At 40.1% G+C, this 18,727-nt stretch overlaps 1 protein-coding gene across 9 annotated transcripts in view; it reads left to right on the top strand.

Annotated features, from left to right (window-relative positions):
- LOC126916914 (TWiK family of potassium channels protein 18-like) overlaps positions 1-18,727 on the top strand; it is a 363,234-nt gene that overhangs the window by 287,848 nt on the left and 56,659 nt on the right. For all 9 annotated transcript variants that reach the window (XM_050723215.1, XM_050723211.1, XM_050723206.1 and 6 more), the window contains one exon: positions 15,844-18,267. In XM_050723215.1, coding sequence (XP_050579172.1) covers positions 17,908-18,267 — 360 coding nt within the window. In that variant the 5' untranslated portion in view covers positions 15,844-17,907. The remainder of the gene's footprint in view (positions 1-15,843; positions 18,268-18,727) is intronic.

Here is an 18,727-nt window from a genome sequence, read left to right on the forward strand (position 1 = left end):
TATACGAATTTCGAATTGATTTCAAATTTCACTAATACAATCACGATAATCGTGCCTCGTTGCGATACCAACGAAACTTAAACTTCGAAAACTTCGTATAATCCCTGTAATACGTTAAAATTGAATACATAAAAATCGTGCATGGTGAGCGTCCGAATATTTTGACCAGCTACCATATGCCATTGCGCTTATTCAACGAACCAAGCCCACAAACGAGAACGATAATGACACGAACAGCGATGTGGGAGCACTATCGCGTCACCTATTACGAAGGACGATCGTTTCACATGATATTTTATTAGCGTTGCAGCAAACGAAGTCTGGAAGAGCCAACCATCGGTACGCGAGCAAGCTAGAATTGGTTAGAGAGCTTTGCACACCGTGGCGAAAGTTTTGTCGATGTCAGGCAACTTCCGGTGAAGTTGCCGCGCGACATTGGCGCTCCGTGTTCCCTGGATCGTCGAACCATTTAATAGACTTACGTTTACACTCATCTCTATAGACACTAGGAGAGAAAGAGACGCACGGAACGGTGGAATATGCATGGGCTTAAATGGCGGGTTGATACTGTAACATATAGCTCAAAGCTAGCTCAAACGCAAAATTGCTCGTCTGATGGAGAGGAATCGTACTCGGATGCTGGTTCGGTAACGATCCCGTTTACCGAGCAGTCTCACAAGTAACGAGCAACTCTCTTTTGATCGCTTGGATTTTGTTGCGGATGATGGGCTGCATGTTACGCTAGAACAAAGTTGAGTCTTATTATTGGAGTTGCGAAGGTGATTAACGGAAGTTTAGGGAGTTGCTCGTGTTTCAAATTCGATAATAGCTACCAACTGTTTGCAGAATCTTTTCTATCGATTCTATTCGTACACTTGTTTATAAAATTGCTCGAACATTTACTATAGAAAACATTGACGTATATACTGCTTGTGTTGTACGAAACGTTTGGAAGTTATGTTGAAACCAAGCTGAAAATGTAAATATCGCAGAAGCTACAAAATATTTCATGCAAACATGTATTTAATAAAAATTAATATACAGCACGAATAGCCATTTTAAACATACTTTGCAACAATGTACGTAGTTGGCTGTTTAAGTGGTTTTGTGGTCTCTACAAACTATGTATTTACTTGCACAAAATACCTTGTAGCTTCCGTGTACATTTTCGCATCTGTTTCAGACTTCACCGATATAATCATAACGTTCTAGTCTGATCGTTACGAACTGTTTCGTGTAATGCACATGACATATTCGTAAAATATTGCTACACCTGTTGAAATACTTTCGTGAGCTACTGTGTGTTGGCAAATACAATTAGTAAAAAAAGAAAACGTTGATTGCACGTTCTCTTGCAAAATATCTTGCTGACTGGATGCAGTCGCGACAGCATGTGAACGCAGAGTTTTTACCGCCCGGCAACGATTTTGCCGCGCAAGTATCGTAAACTGAGTTCGCACGAATCCCGCTACGCTGCTATGCGGTCGGTGTTAATGCAGTCCGCAACAAATGACAAACAACAAGCTGCGTCAACGCGGCTAGGCGGCCGCAGGAGCAAAATTCGCGACGATGCGACGCAACTCGGCTCGGCTCGGCTCCGCTTACCAGCGACATGGATGCACAAACAAGAGTGAGAAGACCTCGATTTTGGCGGGAGAAAGGGAAACGAATAGGTTGAGGGTTACCCATGCAACGTGTAAACGCGCGCACCCTGGAAATTTGCAAGTAAATGGCAATTAATCAGTGTCCGTATGAATGGGCCGGCGCCGTTAATTTGTCATTTCGCGCCGCGACAATTTGTATGTGACTGTCAACATCGTCGAGTTCGACCTCGTGCCATGCTCGCAATAATATATAATACGTATAGAAATATATATCTGTGTATGTATGTGAGTGTAAATAATATATGTACGTATTCGCGCGTCTTTTGCACGTGTCGAAGGACAACGCGCAATTTTTTGATCGATATGAATTAAATTTCCCGATATGAATGAAAGTATCGATAGGATCACGTGATATCTCGTTAGGAAGATTTGTTAACACGTTGACAGCCACGCGAATTTTATGATGCTCCAGAAACAGCAATAAATTGAGATATAACGTAAGTACTACACCGTGGCGTTTAATTTTTCCGAAACATTATATCGTGTTTGCGTACTTTTCCTTTTGACAATGTCATTACGGTGGCTGCCGATGATATTCGTATATTTTTTGCGAACTAATTACACGCGTTGTACGAAACATTTTAAAATCTCATTGGCATCGTAATGACACCCTATTACCATGATCATATCGATACAATTTTTAACGATTTGAAAAATGTATACCCAAGTTGCAAAACATTCGATACAGATATATATTTTCCAGAGATCAGAAAAATATTTAAACACGCAATCGTTCGTAATGAATTCCGTGAAATCATTTTAAATATCTTTTATGTGTTTGAAGCAATTATTCATACCGTATATTAATTTTTCACCAACTGTAAGCTTGCAGTAAGTATCTTGCAAATTTTACGTAGACTTTCAGATCCAGTTCAAATTTTGCCAACGTAATTATGGCAGTCGCGTCTCACTACAGCGCTAATTTTCATTCAACAATTCATTACGATGTAAACCTAAAATCATTTTCTGACGAGAGTACGAATATTTTTGCGATCCATTGTCGGTCATTCGTATCGTTGAGAATTGCCAGGTTCATGAAGTTTATCTTACTTTAATCACTGCAGAAAATTTAGTAATGATAAATTTAGGCTACCGATGATAACCACGACAGTCAATGTGCGAATCTAATGAAACATCATCGATTAAATTCTGACTGTTCTGATCCGTGTATGGCAAGTTTAACGTTATAAAATATTCTGCAAAAGTGGTTTGCAAGATATATACGTGTCAGGAAATATTAATTCAGTAGCTGAGCTGGCTTTAACACGCCAGTTCACCACTTACACGTTCACGTCGATGCACGGTCCTGGTTTCACGGCTGTTGACTCGGTTTACGCGGTAATGCAATAAATATTTTTGTAACTCCGAACACGCGGAATCGTTTGAAAGCGCAATAACAGGCCAAGTAGCTGACGATACGTGGGAAAAGTTGAAAACGAAGTTTTACAGGCAACAGAGACGCTCGTTTCTATAAATTTTTCGTCGAATATCAGTAAATATACATCTCTATCTGGTTATTCCGTGAAAACTTCATCGCGTCCTCTGAATTCCTGATCAAACGTTTTTTCTACGGACGACGGAGAGACGCGGTGGAATCGATCCACCGGGTAGGATTATGTTCAAATACCTTGAATAAGAAGAAATTCACGTCACTAGTTTGGTAGAAGTTGCCTCTCTTCTCTGCGAGATCGTCAGGTTTCTTTATTTTCGAAATTATAGAAGACGCGTCCATTGATTTTCTCGAACGTGAAACGCTCGATGGAAAGAAAAGCGATAGGAAGGATATTTGAAATGTTGGTTCTCTGGATAAAATTTCTACTTCGTAAGAAACCTTGCTCGAAACCTAGCTCGGATTTTCTCCGAATTTATGTGCGCGCGTTTACGTTTCTATTTTTACACGAATCTGATGGTTTATTGTTCCTCGGCGTTATTTGTCGCAGCGAAAGGCATTAAAAAGAATAAAACGCTCGAGAAATCTCTTAATCCTCTAAACACATCTTAGAAAGTATTTCTATGTAAAATTGTAATATTTGTGTATTATTCCTTTCGAAGTAGAACGGGACTTGTTAAGAGAAAGGGTAGAATTATGATTTTACAATTGGCGAGTTACTTATAATGAAAAGTCAATCTCTTTCTTAAGCGAATGAATTGAAATTACATTTTCCTCGACTTTCGGTTCGTTGACATTAAAGTATAAGAGTATAATATCGTTGAGGTAGTAATGAGCTTTCTTTCATCGCACTTTATCTCAATAAACAACGGAGAACGGTATTAACAGGTACAAATTCATTTCTTTCCCGATTATGATCCCGGCGATATTACTGCGATAGAAAAAAAATGCCAAAATAATAAATATGTATAAATAAAAAGAATTATTAAATAGGAATTACCGCTTTAACAAGCCGTTTTAACAATTGTTCTAAAAACAATTCGCCATTCGCTGGTAATTTCTCTGCTTCTCTGTTCCTTCGATGAAACTTTCCTCTTCCCTCTTCTTTCGCCAATTCGGTTTTTTCTCTGCTTTTGCGGTACTTTCCGCCGGTGGAACGACAAAATGAAAGTTTCACAGCGGGTGAAATCGTTCAAGTGTCTCGTACAGCGCTTTTCGCGCTTCGAGTGAACAGAAAAGCTTCGATAAAGTTTCGAGATATTTCGAAATCGTTCCCACCTATCGTATAGACGTTAAGAGCGAAGGAGCGAAGAAAATCGCGAATCGTACGCTTCGAATTGCGAGGGGTAAAATACGTCATTATCTACGATTACGGATATCGCAGCTTGAACGAGATCTTTGGAACATCGTTTCCGAGAACGAAATCAATGTTCTGATGTTGTAATACATACGCTATAATCGTGGAATATGAAATCCCCGACTTAAAATAATTTCATTGAGATTCGATTCTTCGTATATTCTTCGATATCAGCATTTTTCTCATTCGATATTTAGTCGACTAGTATGGCAGATCATTCCGATGAAATTCGAACAGCCTGTAGAAATAGTTCATTGGTACGATAGTTATTATTATTACATCGCGGATTTTTATGCAAGTTCGTGCTTGTATTAACATAACTAAGGAAACTTGGTCTACGTAAACATTTATCTCGCCCATTAAATATCGTAACAAGTACCTACTTAACTCTGAATATTTTTTTTTTTTTATGTTTTTACACATTACGTGGATTTTATACGTTCTAGCAAATACTTCGCATTAAATATTTTTTATTTTTATACGTACGCTCGTACATTTTTGTGATTTTACATTTTTCATGAACGAATAAAAATCCGCGGTCTCAATAGTTCATCGGTATAATATTTATTATTGAAACTAAAACGGGGTCGATGTGATTCTCGCGTTTTGTATTTCGTGAAAATAACAAGCTCTCTTAACGATTATTTAATCACGAGTCTGAATAGAATTTCCAATAGATTTGCACGATTCGTACCATGTTTCCTTCTTTTTGACCGGGTTCCTTGTTTAACCACGACTCTAATCCGTACGTGTACGATTCTAATAGGAGTGCAATTAGAATATTCGATATACTTAATGGCGTTATTCAAACTGTGGCTTGAATTGGCGTTAACAACAGCGCCAGCTATAAACAGAATCCGATTCAGCCGCGTCTATCGTCAGCGTTTCCCGAGCGTCTGTGTTACCGCGCAGCGATTCTCCCGTTATATAGGGAAATCTAATTAATTTCCGTTTTGTAATGCCGAATTAACGAATTTCTCGGTGGTGGCGTCGTAACGAGCCTGGACCTGGTGGCGCGCGGCTTCAAACGCAATCCGGAGCACGTAATTCGGCTTACTTCCGCTAATGAAGGAGGCCTGCAGCGACACAAGCGAACGCGTGGACGTAGGTCAATTTCGACGTTGCATCTAGAATAATATGAGCAACGGAGCTCTGAGAGACGACGAATCGATCGACGTGCCGGACAATTCGAATTCATTCGGTTAATTCCACCGGCTGATTCGGCAGGTTTGCATGGCCAGGGGTCCTCTGCAAACGAGAGCAAATTATTGTCATACCGACGATAATTGAGCATAGCCTGCTAATAAACTGAACCGAATTGCCGACTCTTCGCGAGCGGCCGGGATTCGACCAATTGTGGCCACCGACCGAGACTCCCGCCGTCCAATAACACTCTCTCCCCGTTTATAGTAAACGCCGCGTTGCGTTTACATCAGAAATTACCGGGCCGATTTGCCCGGCCCATAAACGGGAAATACCACTTAAATGGAAAAACCTGCCACAGTACGCGTTCCCTCTTTTGTTATTGTTCGTTACAACGATGCAGATCGTATGATCGGATTCCAATCTTGTTTAATATCTCCGGTCGTTTTCGTTATCGAAATTACGGATTTAGGAAACTCGATAGCGTCCTAATCTTGGAAGTTTCACCAGATTCGTAACTAAACTGCGGATTTCCGTGCAAATTCATATTTTTGAGAATACAGTAATTAGGAAAATGGAACCCAATTAGAAGATGTTTTCTCTATCAAGTATTACGGAAAGCACTATGCTTTGGATATTCTATAGGTAGATAATATCTTTGGTGTTTTCACTTGTTGAGTTTGAAATTGTCCGATTGAAGAACGAGTGGATGAATTTGTAATAGAAAAGTATATTGTAATAATTAAAGGTATCAGTATAATTATAATGTATAAGTTTATGCTGATTCAGATCCTTACTCTCTTAGTGTTGCTAGACTCTTAGTGTTACTAGACAATGGAATGAAAGGGAGCACGTTCATATATTTATAGCAAGAGGACATTACCAAAAAAGTTAAGCTTATAGCTTTGGCTAGAGGCTACAGGGAACATAAATAGAAATTTGTTTATTAGCTGCTTTCTTCCTAGTCCTTGCAACCCAAAACATAATGTATATTCAAGGGTACAATAATATGCACCTTTCCTTATTTAGAATATTTCTGCATAATAGCAGTCTCGAGGTCACGAATATACATAAATAAAGATGTAGAGTTTTTCTTGAAGTAGTTACTTCAACATGACTATTTTTCTTGCGAATTACACGGGATTCAGCTTTCCTCGTTTATTTTTCCTACTATTCCTACTTTATACCTGGTAATTGATTGCTGTATTATATAATATATCCGCTTTCTAGTAACGATTAGAATACGAATCAATCATCTTCTGTTAACCTGTAGGTACCTATTTATACTGAATTATTAACTTGGTCTATTACACCGATAACTATGATAAACTACAATTCTATCATATTTTATAGAGCAAGTAAACTTTTAGAAACTTAACATCAACCAAACAGTTTAACCACTAATTAATATTACTTTGGATACCCTATATATGTCTTCGTATTATGTGTCTTCATATTTCAAGTCTCTTATAAATACATAAAAATCAATATTGCAATGCAAATGCAATATTATCTTTTCAAACCAAAGATAGAAAAGTTTCTGAATAGAAAGGGGCGATAGAAAATCATAATTTTTTCACATTTTTGGTGAAAAATTGATAGATTTGTTTCTATTCGTATAGAATTAAACGAGAAATAGAATTATAATACAAATACATTAATACATCCGGATCAGTAGCCTTTAGAATGTCGCTATACGTTATGAAATCAGCCACGTGTTAAGTGGTTTCGACTGTAGACTGTCGAGTACTCAAATAATCTGCTGAAACGTTTATCAACAAAATTCAGTTACCGATTATGTGTCGATGCGAATAGAGGTAACGCACACGATAAACTGACGTGGTTTGGCAACTCTTTGTAATAGAACTAATAGCGATAGTCACTGTCGCTTGACAAGATCCAGCACGCATTAATGTGACATCGACGAGCGGTCGGCCAATAATATCACGTTTACATGCTACAACGTAACATCCGTGTGTAATGTAGCGCGCCGATGGTAAATAGTATAACATTTATACCGGCAATTAACTTCTAATTAGTCTGCTACTACACACACGCGCCGGTTTACATTTACGCTATTCCTCTAATCTATACAACGTACAACTTCTTTTCATAAGCTTCACATACGTATAGCAATTCTTAAAAATGAGGCAAGTTACCTTCCTTTTTCGGTTGCGGTATAAAAGAATCTTACGCGATATGATTAACTTCGTTTTACAAAATATTCAAGTTGGAAAATTTACCGAAAATATTCAGACATCATGCCATTGCGCGAGACACAGCCAACCAATCATTTTTAACATTCCATTCTTTGCACTAATAAACAATCACGTTTTCGCGTTTACAGAATCAATTGTCTTCTTTCGTTTATTATCTTCTATTTTGCATCTTATCCTATGAATCTAGTATTTGTTTATTAATATTATGGTATTAGACTATAGATATTATAGATGCAAAAAAAGGAAAGAAAATATATTACTACAGAGGCAAGGAACAATATTTCGCTGAAAAAAGTTGTACATTTTTACAACATTCTAAAGAATTTCATAAATTCCACGACGTTGCTCCATACCGATCGATATTTATCAGTTTGAACGGAATTGTACACAGGTACGTCTGTTCGTCGAGAATCTTAACCAGACAGGAATCCGGAAAAAATTGGAACGAGTTTTCAGGACGAAGTAAGCTTCCTTGCATCGCTAATTTTGGAAAATACGAGCATACGCTCTCGTCTGATGGTATCGCGTAACCGCATTCTCTAGCAAGCTAAATCGAGAAAGGACTTTCCCGAACGGATACGCCTTCGCAAGTATCGTTGGTTACGTACAGAAGGGAATTTCATCTCGGAACACAAATTTCAACCTTGTTCCATTTTGCAGCGTTACACATCGGTTCGTTGTGCCCATATTCGCCAGGTTGTATACGAGAAAGCAAGCACGCCATTTTGAAAGAATGTCATAAGTCGTAGATTATTATTTTCTTTCTTTTTTTTTTTTTTTCACGCTCCGCAACCATCTTGCATGCCATGTTGTTATCTCCGCTTCTATTATTTTTGCTCTTTCCTGCTTTTCTTTACGCCGTTTCCTGTATCTCGCGACATTGTCCTTTTCATTTTAACCGAAGAGCATCCCATCTTTTGTCCTTTCGACAAATTTTTAAAGGATTTATTTTCTTCTGCAGTCTCTGAATTCATTTTACCTCCAAACTTTTTTTCACATCGTAATGACGAATAAAAGGTAACAAACATAATAATTCTTACTCTATTGCTCCCCTATTCTGTGTTTTCGACGTCCACGTAGGTCCTGTTATTTTATCTCCGAGAGATTACGAATAGAGCAAGAAATCTGGATTACCGCGAACGTAAATATCAATTTTCACGTAACGGAATGCAAATTATCGTTCTCGTAACCTGGAATTATTATACACGCGTTTATATAAAGATGAAACGCATAACGCACTTTCCTCCTGAATCGTCTCGTTTTCCTCCGATTTTAAAGAAGAAAATAAAATACGTCTACAATATTTTATATAAAATCATTCGCTTGAACAAATTTCTCGTGGCTGAAAACCACATTTCCGTATCTCGATATATTTTTGTCATATTCGAGGATATTTTTGTCGAGTATCTATTACCTACACGTTTGCAAATATTCCGCCAAGTATAACGCAAGCATTCCACTTGCCATTGTAGTTGAAGTTGGCCTGAAACCTCGCTTCGAAATTCGCAGAAAACCGTGTTCTGGCCGAGAGCACGAAGATCCGTGGTCGCGAACACAATAATGGATCAATACCACTTACCTAACGCTACATTGTTCGTGGTTCTCGGTTCTTCCGAATAACCCAACTGTCTCTGTCTCCTTTTATTCCATACGCGGTTGTTTCTGCCGTTTAGAAGCTTGAAAACAGAGGAACGGCTACGTGAAACAACAGAAATTGTCTGCAAGTTGCCACACTTCTTCTCGAGGTTGTTCCACCTGCTTATGGCTGTGCACAGGTTTTCGCACACGTGTAAATGCACGGTACGGTGTACGTGCGGAAATATCGATGCGCTCGTGTGCACCGAAACGATGGTGATAAAGTTTGGCAAACAGCTGCGAGGAATGTATCGTCGTTATTTGTCCAAGTGCGATAGTTTTTTGTCGTTCCTTTCCCAGTCGACGTCTAACGATGTTTCATCACGTTCAGTTCTTGTTCGAATGCCTCTGAGGTTAACCGAATGGACTTTCGTAAAAAGCTTACAAATGCAAGTACTTGGAGTAACGACTCGTTTGGGCTTGGTTTATCAATCGAACTGGGTACATCCCACGACTCTTGATCGAGCCAAAATTCAGTTCCTGTTCGAGTATTCTTAACGATCATTCGTAGAAATTTATTTTATTATTTTTTAAATTTACGTTTTAACCAGTAATTTAATTCTACTTAAAGAGATCTGTCCTTTCTTTATACTTTAGATAAACCGTTCTCTTACCGAAGCGTTCTTGTCGAAGTCGGAATGTTCTTTGTAATTATTACTATCAGGAATTTGTATTACGTTTAATCGGTAATTTAATTTTGTTTAAAGAGATTAATTCTTTACATTTTTTAGATAATCTGCTCTTTCGCCGAAGCATTCGTCGGCGCGTTCTTTATTAATATTCGTAGGAATTTAAATTACATTTGATCAGTAGTTTACTTTTGTTTAAAAAGATTTATTTGTTTCACGTTTTAGATATTCTGCTCTTTTGTTGAAGTTTTTATCCACGTGTTATTAACTATTGTTAGTAGACATTTTTAGATTACATTCAATTGATTTAACTTTAATTTATTTTAACTTAATTTCATTTTGTTTAAAGAGATTTATCCTTTCCGCCTTCTAGATAATCTGTTCTTTTTCTCTGGGCGGATGCATAATGCGCCTCGTCGAAAGGCAGGCTGTATGTCGCTAATTTGAATTGTAGAATTCCCGTAATTAACGACACCTCAGCATCATGCATCTACATTCAAGGACTGTAGCTCACGTGCTGATGTCGTTAACTCTACGAGCAAGATTATAACACGGCAATTGCCAATGAACAGGCGACGACGCGACGCGGCCCTAATTAGTTCGAGAATCTTGATTAAAGGTCGTAGTCTTTCAGATTGTCACAGCTGCAAGCATCGTCGATAACAATTGAAAAATCGGTCGCTTTGTTTGAAACTCTTTTTCATTTTCTTATCACAGCCGTACATTATCTAGTTTCTAAACGCCTTATTTATTAAAACCTTAAATAATCTTAAATATTAAAACACCTACTACGTTACATTTGCTGGAAAATTTCAATGAATTTTACCTCTTTTTTTTGGTATTTTACATCAAGAGCAGATATGATGCGAACAAAACCGTAAAATACTTAAATAAGTAAAAAATAAAAGTAGTAGAAAACATTCCATTTGTATCATCAACGGATACCGTAATTATGGTTGACAGCGTATTTTAATAGATTTTTAATGATTAGATTCGAAACAATTTTATTAACGTCATCGACGAAAAACGGTTTAACGAAAGCGTTGAAGCATCAAATATGGAAATAAGAGGAAATCTTATGAAACACGATAAGTGCTTTAAATTCAGAACGGACCACGTTGTATCACCATGTGTATACCCTATTTTCCATTGATCCCGACTAGTTTGAATATCATGACGGTGCCAGCTTAATGAAATTTTCGATTGCCTGTATTGCCACTGCCATAAATTTTGCATCGCCGACTGTGATTTCGTTGGTCGCTGTACGAAATCGTGCAAATTTAAAGGGAAATCGAAACAAAAGCTAATATTACTCCATTTTCGTTCTATCGAATGGAAGCGGAACATCGAAGGCTACTACGAATTTATCAGTTCTATAATTTATTGATTCGCATAAATGTTTATTTCAGACGAGTCCAGATAACCGAGAAATTTATTCATTCTTTGATTGGTTTAGCTTTTTTAGCACGCGGTATTTTATTAAAATTAACCATCTCTTCCTTCGAATCTTCCCACGTTTAATAAAATATTCGCGGTCGTTTTTAAATTTAATCAAAAGAAATTTTCCTATTCTTTCCTATCGATAGAGAATGATATTTCAAATACGATGCTGTCGTAAGTTTATCGCAATAAAAATAGATAGAGGGAAGACTGGCAGCCAGCCGGATATCGAATTCGGTATAGTCAGCAGATAGGGGTTTAAAAAGTCATATCGTGCTCATAAACCAAAGCTATTTTGACACTTACCTGGCGTTGCTCTATTTGCTAGAAAATTTGCTCCACTTTGCTTAGCGAGAAATTACCTCTCTTTCTCTCTCGGCTCTCTGTCATCCTCTATCTGTGCTCACCACCCCCGAAGCCACCAGCATCCACCTCGCATCTCAGCCTCATCCAATTCCCATTGCTTGTAGTGGTGCGACGCGGCTATTCGAGCAAAAGCGACCGGGTAAATATCTTGCAGTGACGGTAAACGGAATTGAATAAACATTTTTCAGCAAATAGAACCGACAATGGTACGAATTTAAAAGTCGCTGAGACGAGCACAGGTGGTTCTCCCGCCAGCGTAGAAGCGCCGAACGGAGAAATTGCATTTCACCCTTCTTGCTTCCCTTCTATCGTCTACCTGCTATGCCGTCTTCCCCTTCCCGTGCCTTTCACGTTTCCTTCCACCTTTCGTTTTTCTTTTGCACGCGCGGTCACCGCCGGTTCCCTTTCCGTTTCCGCGAACGACGCCAACCCCCATAAAGTCACACGGCCATGATTCTCAACGATGAACTGGTCGGTCGGTGCACTCGACACTCTGAGCCAGTTATCTCCCGATTCTCGCTGGAAATTGGTTATAAATGCTAATGTACGAGCCAGCTGCGGCGCAATCTCCGATGGTGGAAGCTCTAGGAGGTAAAACGCAGCCGACGTGCAATTTTAAGGTCGGTACGTCGTGGCATTCGTCGCGTCGAAAGACGAATACTCGACTGTTGGCGGAGGAAGCGGAGGTGTTCGGAGGTGCACTCCAATTTAGGAAGTTAGGAAAGTATGCTGGGATCGCTTTGTGTACGAGAGAGAGGTAGTGTTAACAAAATGTCGAAGCGAATGCCAAGGATAGCTATCCTTGTTACGTAAGTTGTCTGAAAGAACATCCAGAGATCTAAGAACAGGGGCAAGGAATTTAGAAATTTCGCCAGCACGATGGATATCGAACGAAGTTACACGAAATTAATAAGTACGTGCTTTGATAAAAATAGACTTTAACGTTGAGAAATATATTAATTCCGTGTGAACAACGTTTCACGTCGTATTTTGCACCTAACCGTGCGAAGAACGCAAGGTGCATCGTTAGAACGACGAAACGATGTAGATATCATTAGTCGAATTGCGGAGTTTTACTCGCTTGTGAAAAATTGGTAGATGTGAAAATCCATAGAATGCGCGTAATATACAAAAATGTATAAAATATCCAAAGTACAGTAACATTTATAACGTTTAACAGACAAAATAGTTCTTTTATCCAAGTTGTAGTTTCTCAATTATATTGGGAGAAATATGTATTCGCATAAGTGTCCACGACGTAATTATTACGTAGCCGAGAAACAACTCTGACGAAATAAAAATCATGCACCGATTTGGTCCACAAAAATTGCACGTTCAGGGGTTAAAGCATTGTAAAAGGTGTTACGAATCCCATAAATCAATGTAAATAACCCTGAATCGTTTGGCCCTGGTTCGACTAGGTCCTGAGCCCCGATAAACCATAAAATTCGAACGAGTCGTCTTCGATCGTTCGCAATAAAGGAAAGAGGAAGGAAAAGGGCAAGAAACTATCGCTCGTTTACGAGGATACACAGGGATGTTCGTAAACGGGCTGTAAAGGCAGAAAACGAAGAGAAAGGCGAGAGAATAGGTGTGGAACGGGTTGGAAATCGGAACGGAAGTGGAAAAGGTGAGGATCCATGGAAGCGCCGTCGCGGGGGCCGATTTACGATCGCGAGTCTGCTTCGATAGTTTGTTCTCAAGGCAAACCGTTTCTCCGCCTGTAAAAACCAAGATCGAGAACATCGATCAGGATGGACTATAAATTAGCATCGAGTTAGTATCCGACGAGTTCAAATTCATTGTCTCTTCTTTTATGTTTGCGGGATCGGGTTTCGATGTGTTTGTGGCCGTTTGTTTGCTCGGGACGCGAATCGGTAACTGGATGCGGCCAATTTTCCTGTTCAAATACGGCTGCGCGTGTCTGCGAATGCTCGGTTGTGAACTACATTGGTTTCTAGGTGCCGAGTAGAAAAGAAGCCTGGCGAACGCTAAATCCGTGGAAACGTTGCTCTACGGGTATCGGGGTTTTCGGAAACCGAGATTTTCAGAAGGAAACCAGCGAAACAGGTTTTATCGCTGGTATCGAATTTTGAAGGGTTCGGCTCACGCGCGTCGAAACCACAGAGGAATCGAGGGAATAAAATTACTACTGATAACTAGCTCGTATCTCTCCCGTAAACGATCGCGATAGGAAAATTGAAAAGTCGAAGAATCTTTTTACTCGTCGTCGATCCGTTTGCTTACGAACAAAATTAAAATTACTTTTTAATCTCTTTTTTGTTGCGAACTTAGATTTTTATATTTGACCGTATCTATGAATATCCTGTGTACAAGCAGCAATACTAAATTTTACGTGATATTTACTAAGCATTCCGATATATCCTGTAATATATATTTTAGAGAAATACATAATTTTTAGCATTTGCCTCTTACTAGGTTTATAAAATTTGTCTTTGAAATTGGTTTTCCAATAATCTGCATTAATTTCCCAAAGCTGTTATTCCTGATTTCAAGTGGCGTTCGCTCATCGATTCGTTAAGTTCGTTCCATCGCTTCTCGATAGAGATTAAATCAAGAGATTGTATCGAGATTAATATCAACGAGATTACCAGCGATTTTTATCGCGAAAGTGACGAATAATTTTTCACCGTTTTCCGACGGAATATAATGTCTGACAAATCAGCTTCGTATTTCCCCCAATTATATAAAAACGAAGGTAATAAATAAAGGGACACTGCTAAAGATCGGTGCAACGTAACTTCATAGATTGTGTCTTTTTTTTTCTTTTTCGACGGCTGTACCGGCCGTATCACATTTTGGGAAGAATCAGAGATCCAACACTAGCCACAATGGGTTCGATATACCGGAGAAGACAGTTGAATTCGAGGTGGACGCTGGACGTTGAATTATCGAGGCAGGCCCTTTGGGAAATCGTGGAGGAGTTCTTTGGAATTTCTGTTGCCTCGTGTGCCTCCTTCGGTTACCGGAGAACCTTCCAGCGGAGGGACCATAATCGATGATCATCCTCAAATCCACTAATACAGAACTCGCGAGATCGTACAAAAGAAAGCGTAGGAAGGTTGCCGGATAAAAATGGAGGGAAGTACGGCCGGCATGGTGAATCAAGGGAGAGGAAAAGTCGATTCGTCTTAAACGGAAACCGTGACGGGTATAGCGCGATTTCTCCAGGCTTCGACATCCATAAATGCATCGCAAGATCAACCGGTTTAAAGCCCTTGGAGTTCTTGATATCCACGCGTGATTCAGGATCTGTGAGCGACTCGATGTTCAGTGATATTTAAATTCGAAGATTCCACGGAAGATTTTGTACCTTATACAGAAATGTATAGCGACGGCTCTGGCGTCACTGTTGAAATCTAGGAACGCTTCCGTGGTATTTTTAATATCGCCGTAACGCAAAGCTATCGAAATTCTTCGACGATCGCAGCGAAGATCGCAGCATCAACATTTTGAATAAAGGCGAATAATAAAATCGTGATATTAATAATCGAAAGAATCACGGCTTTATTACTGATAGTTGCGTACACGCGCCTCTTTCTACGACGAAAATATCATACGCTATTGAAAGGAAACTTAATCCAAACGGAAATGTATTTAATGTATTTATTGATTTGTAATTTTATCGTTTAGTTTCGTTTCTCGATAAGAGCCTCTCAGAAGCCAAACTGATCAACTACGCTTATTATAAGGTTTATCCATCTTCGCATTATCCTGATACGGAATTGTTATTCATGGTTATTTTTATAAATTTATTCGTCGCAAGCAGATAACACGAATAATCGTAAATTCTAAGGAAGAATTAAAAAGTAATATCTTCGATTCTTCTATGCGTTTTAATTTATGGGGTCGGTCAACATAGATATGGACGACTCGTATATTGAAACATTAAGCGTTTTAACAGCACTCTGCTGCAGAACAAAGAAAAGCAAGTATAAAATCCATTCAACGAATTCAACCTTCTTGCTTTTGTTTGCAGATTACCTCGATCGTGCGAGAGGAAAACGTCGCCAGGTTCGCGCGTCGCGGTCCGCTGATTTATTCGCCAAGCTTTGGAATGAATACACGAGGATGGCACGGCGTACAGGACACGAGCAAATTAGCGGATCGAGTGTGACCGAGTTAAGCGGCTTTTCGCGGTGAGTTTTGCTTCTGCACGTGAGCCGACGATGCGTTAAATCGACGAGCTACGACCGAACGAACGAAACTAGCAGGAAAAAGGAGGAGGCAAGAAATAAATAAATGCAACGAGGATGATAAACGATAACGACGCGCATCGTGAAAGATTCGTGCGAAACGCAGGACCACGCAGCCGCGAAGTGCATCGAGAATACTTATTCCGGAGATCTTGTTTGTCAGAATGAAGCCTTGAAGTTGTCATCCACTTGCTTGCCGGTTGCGTTTCCATCTGCATCTCGCGGCTCTACTTGCGGCTACGTTTCCTCTTTTCCATCTTTTCTTCGCGGACGAGAGCGAAGAAGAGCGAGAAACGAGAGCACGAGAGAAGAGAGAGAATGGGAAAAGCAGGAACTGATAGCTTTACATTCAACCGGTACGAAGAAAAGTTTAAGTGACTCATGCAGACACTCTTGGAATTCACTCTACGCCGTTATTTAAGTTTCCATTTTACCGCTAACAGAGAAAAAGGCGTCGCCGTCGTCGTCGACGTCGTGTAGGGGAAGTGCTCCTACGTGTGTCACAGTGTCGTGGTTTCCGTTCGTGACACCGGATCGGATTTAATCGATTGGTACGCGCGTCGTCGAGAAACAACTCGATACTGTACGAACATCGCCCCTTCTCCACGAGACTCGAACGGGAGTTTCAAAATTGAAATTGTTTAACGACGTATCAAAGACAGGAGGGACCACCGAAAGAAAAATTGGTCGCAAAGGATAATCGCGAATTGCAGGCAAGCGCGGTAAAACATAGCCCAACCGATGGCAAGATGTTGAAATTGAACAACGCTCTTAAGGCTCGTAAAGCAGAATTATGCGTTGCATAACGTCGGCGGATTCTTTAATAAGATCGAGTTCGACGTTATTGCACCGGCACCCATAAATATCTCTTAAACGTATGCGTACCTTAAGAGGGCAATATCCCCGAAAACGAGGATCGAGCCTTTCGATTTCGTTCTCGATAGAGAGCCTCATCCCGAGGTAGAACTAATATCCCAGAAAATATCTCAAACATCGATTTTGTCCATAGAATTCCGGGCCGCGTTCCAGTCAGGACAGCCGTCCTCTAGAAAAATGACGGGAGTGCCCGGCTCGCATACGATCGAACGTTCCCTCGGATCCTACGAAATCCCTTCGTGATCTGCTTCCGTCGAACGACCATTTTCTAAGAGGATAATAAAAATTGGCGGTGACCGTAATCGGAGTATCCCGTCATCCCGTCACGACTGTCCTTTTATTTCGAAAGCAGCAACTTTCGAGCCTGGTTTAAACGTTTCTGTCATAAACATTTCAGCGCGAGTCGTTCACAGCGTTCTACTGTACCGCGTGCCCAATGGAGTGTTTCGAACCGCGACTCGTTCGCAACGAAGAATCCGACGCTTCGACCACTTTTATTTACGCGATACCGTTAAAAGGAATGGATTCGCGGAGATCGCGCAGACGATCGCGCAGAAAATCGTCGAGGAAACTATCCACGATCAATGTCAACGACTCGATCGCGTCCAAGTAAATTGCACGACTCGAGTATGTCCACCGAGTCGTTCGTATTTCTAGGAGAAAAAATCGGCCCGACAACCTACCGGATGATCTCTAGTTGGTATCGAACACAAATATAAGAAAGGAGAGACGATCGTTTTACTCTTACCGTGGAGGAGTGACGTTACGACTCTCACGCGAGGTCAGCTCGAGGGATTTCGAAGAAGATTAGAAGGCCGTTCTTATCTCCCTATTTCTCTTCCTCGCCATCGGTTCCCTCTATCAGCGACCTGAGCTGACAAATGCGAACGACAGGCCGTGCTAAGGTACAGTTCGACAAATGATAGTCAGAGGACAGAATTGGGTGATCCGGTAGGAAGGGAAAAAATAGAATGGAGAAGGACAGCGCGAGACATTACAGAGCTTACGAGGGCTTCAAGCCCGCGAACAATGGCAATACATCGTCCTTGAAGAGATCCACATCGGACCGCTCGAAAACACATCCGTCGAGACAAGTGAGGTGCCTTTGCTTCGGCGGAGTGCCGGACAAGGCCAGCCAGCACTCCTTTCTCAAAGGTTGTATTATAAACCTTGGAATATGTGCCCTCCTCGTGGCTTACACTTTACTGGGTAGCTTCATCTTCCTTGCCATCGAGGGCGGTACCGATGCCGGGATACAACAAAGGACACTTGCTACCACAATAGCAGAGAATCAGCCTACCAGACGGAATACCACCGCTTGGCTAAAGCAAGTGAGTGCACAACTATTGATTTCCACCCGGCGGTTTTTCTTCCCTTTTTTTCCTCCCGCTTTTTTCTTTTTTTTTTCATTTTGCCTTTCATTGTTGCATTTTTACGGTTCACATGGCTTGAATATTTGTCACTTGCCACGTAACGATTCACGCTGTTACGAACGAACGCTCTTTCTCTCTAGCTATGTTTCATAAATTAAAGCGAAATAAATCTTATATTACTTGCTGTTACGACCGTTTGAAACATGGACATTTTGTTACTTTCCATTCTATAGATTCCAGAGAAATTTTTTCGTGATATCGGCATTTTTGCCTATCGAATTATTTTGTACAAAATATTTTTTACTGAAAAATACACAGGCGATAAACCGAGTGGTTAACGGTAAAGATACAATCGAAAAGACTTTACCGAAAAATCATCCAATTAGTAATTGATCTTTCTTTTGAAAAGAACTATATC

Source organism: Bombus affinis, chromosome 5 (assembly GCF_024516045.1).
Source record: "Bombus affinis isolate iyBomAffi1 chromosome 5, iyBomAffi1.2, whole genome shotgun sequence".
NCBI classification, from domain to species: domain Eukaryota; kingdom Metazoa; phylum Arthropoda; class Insecta; order Hymenoptera; family Apidae; genus Bombus; species Bombus affinis.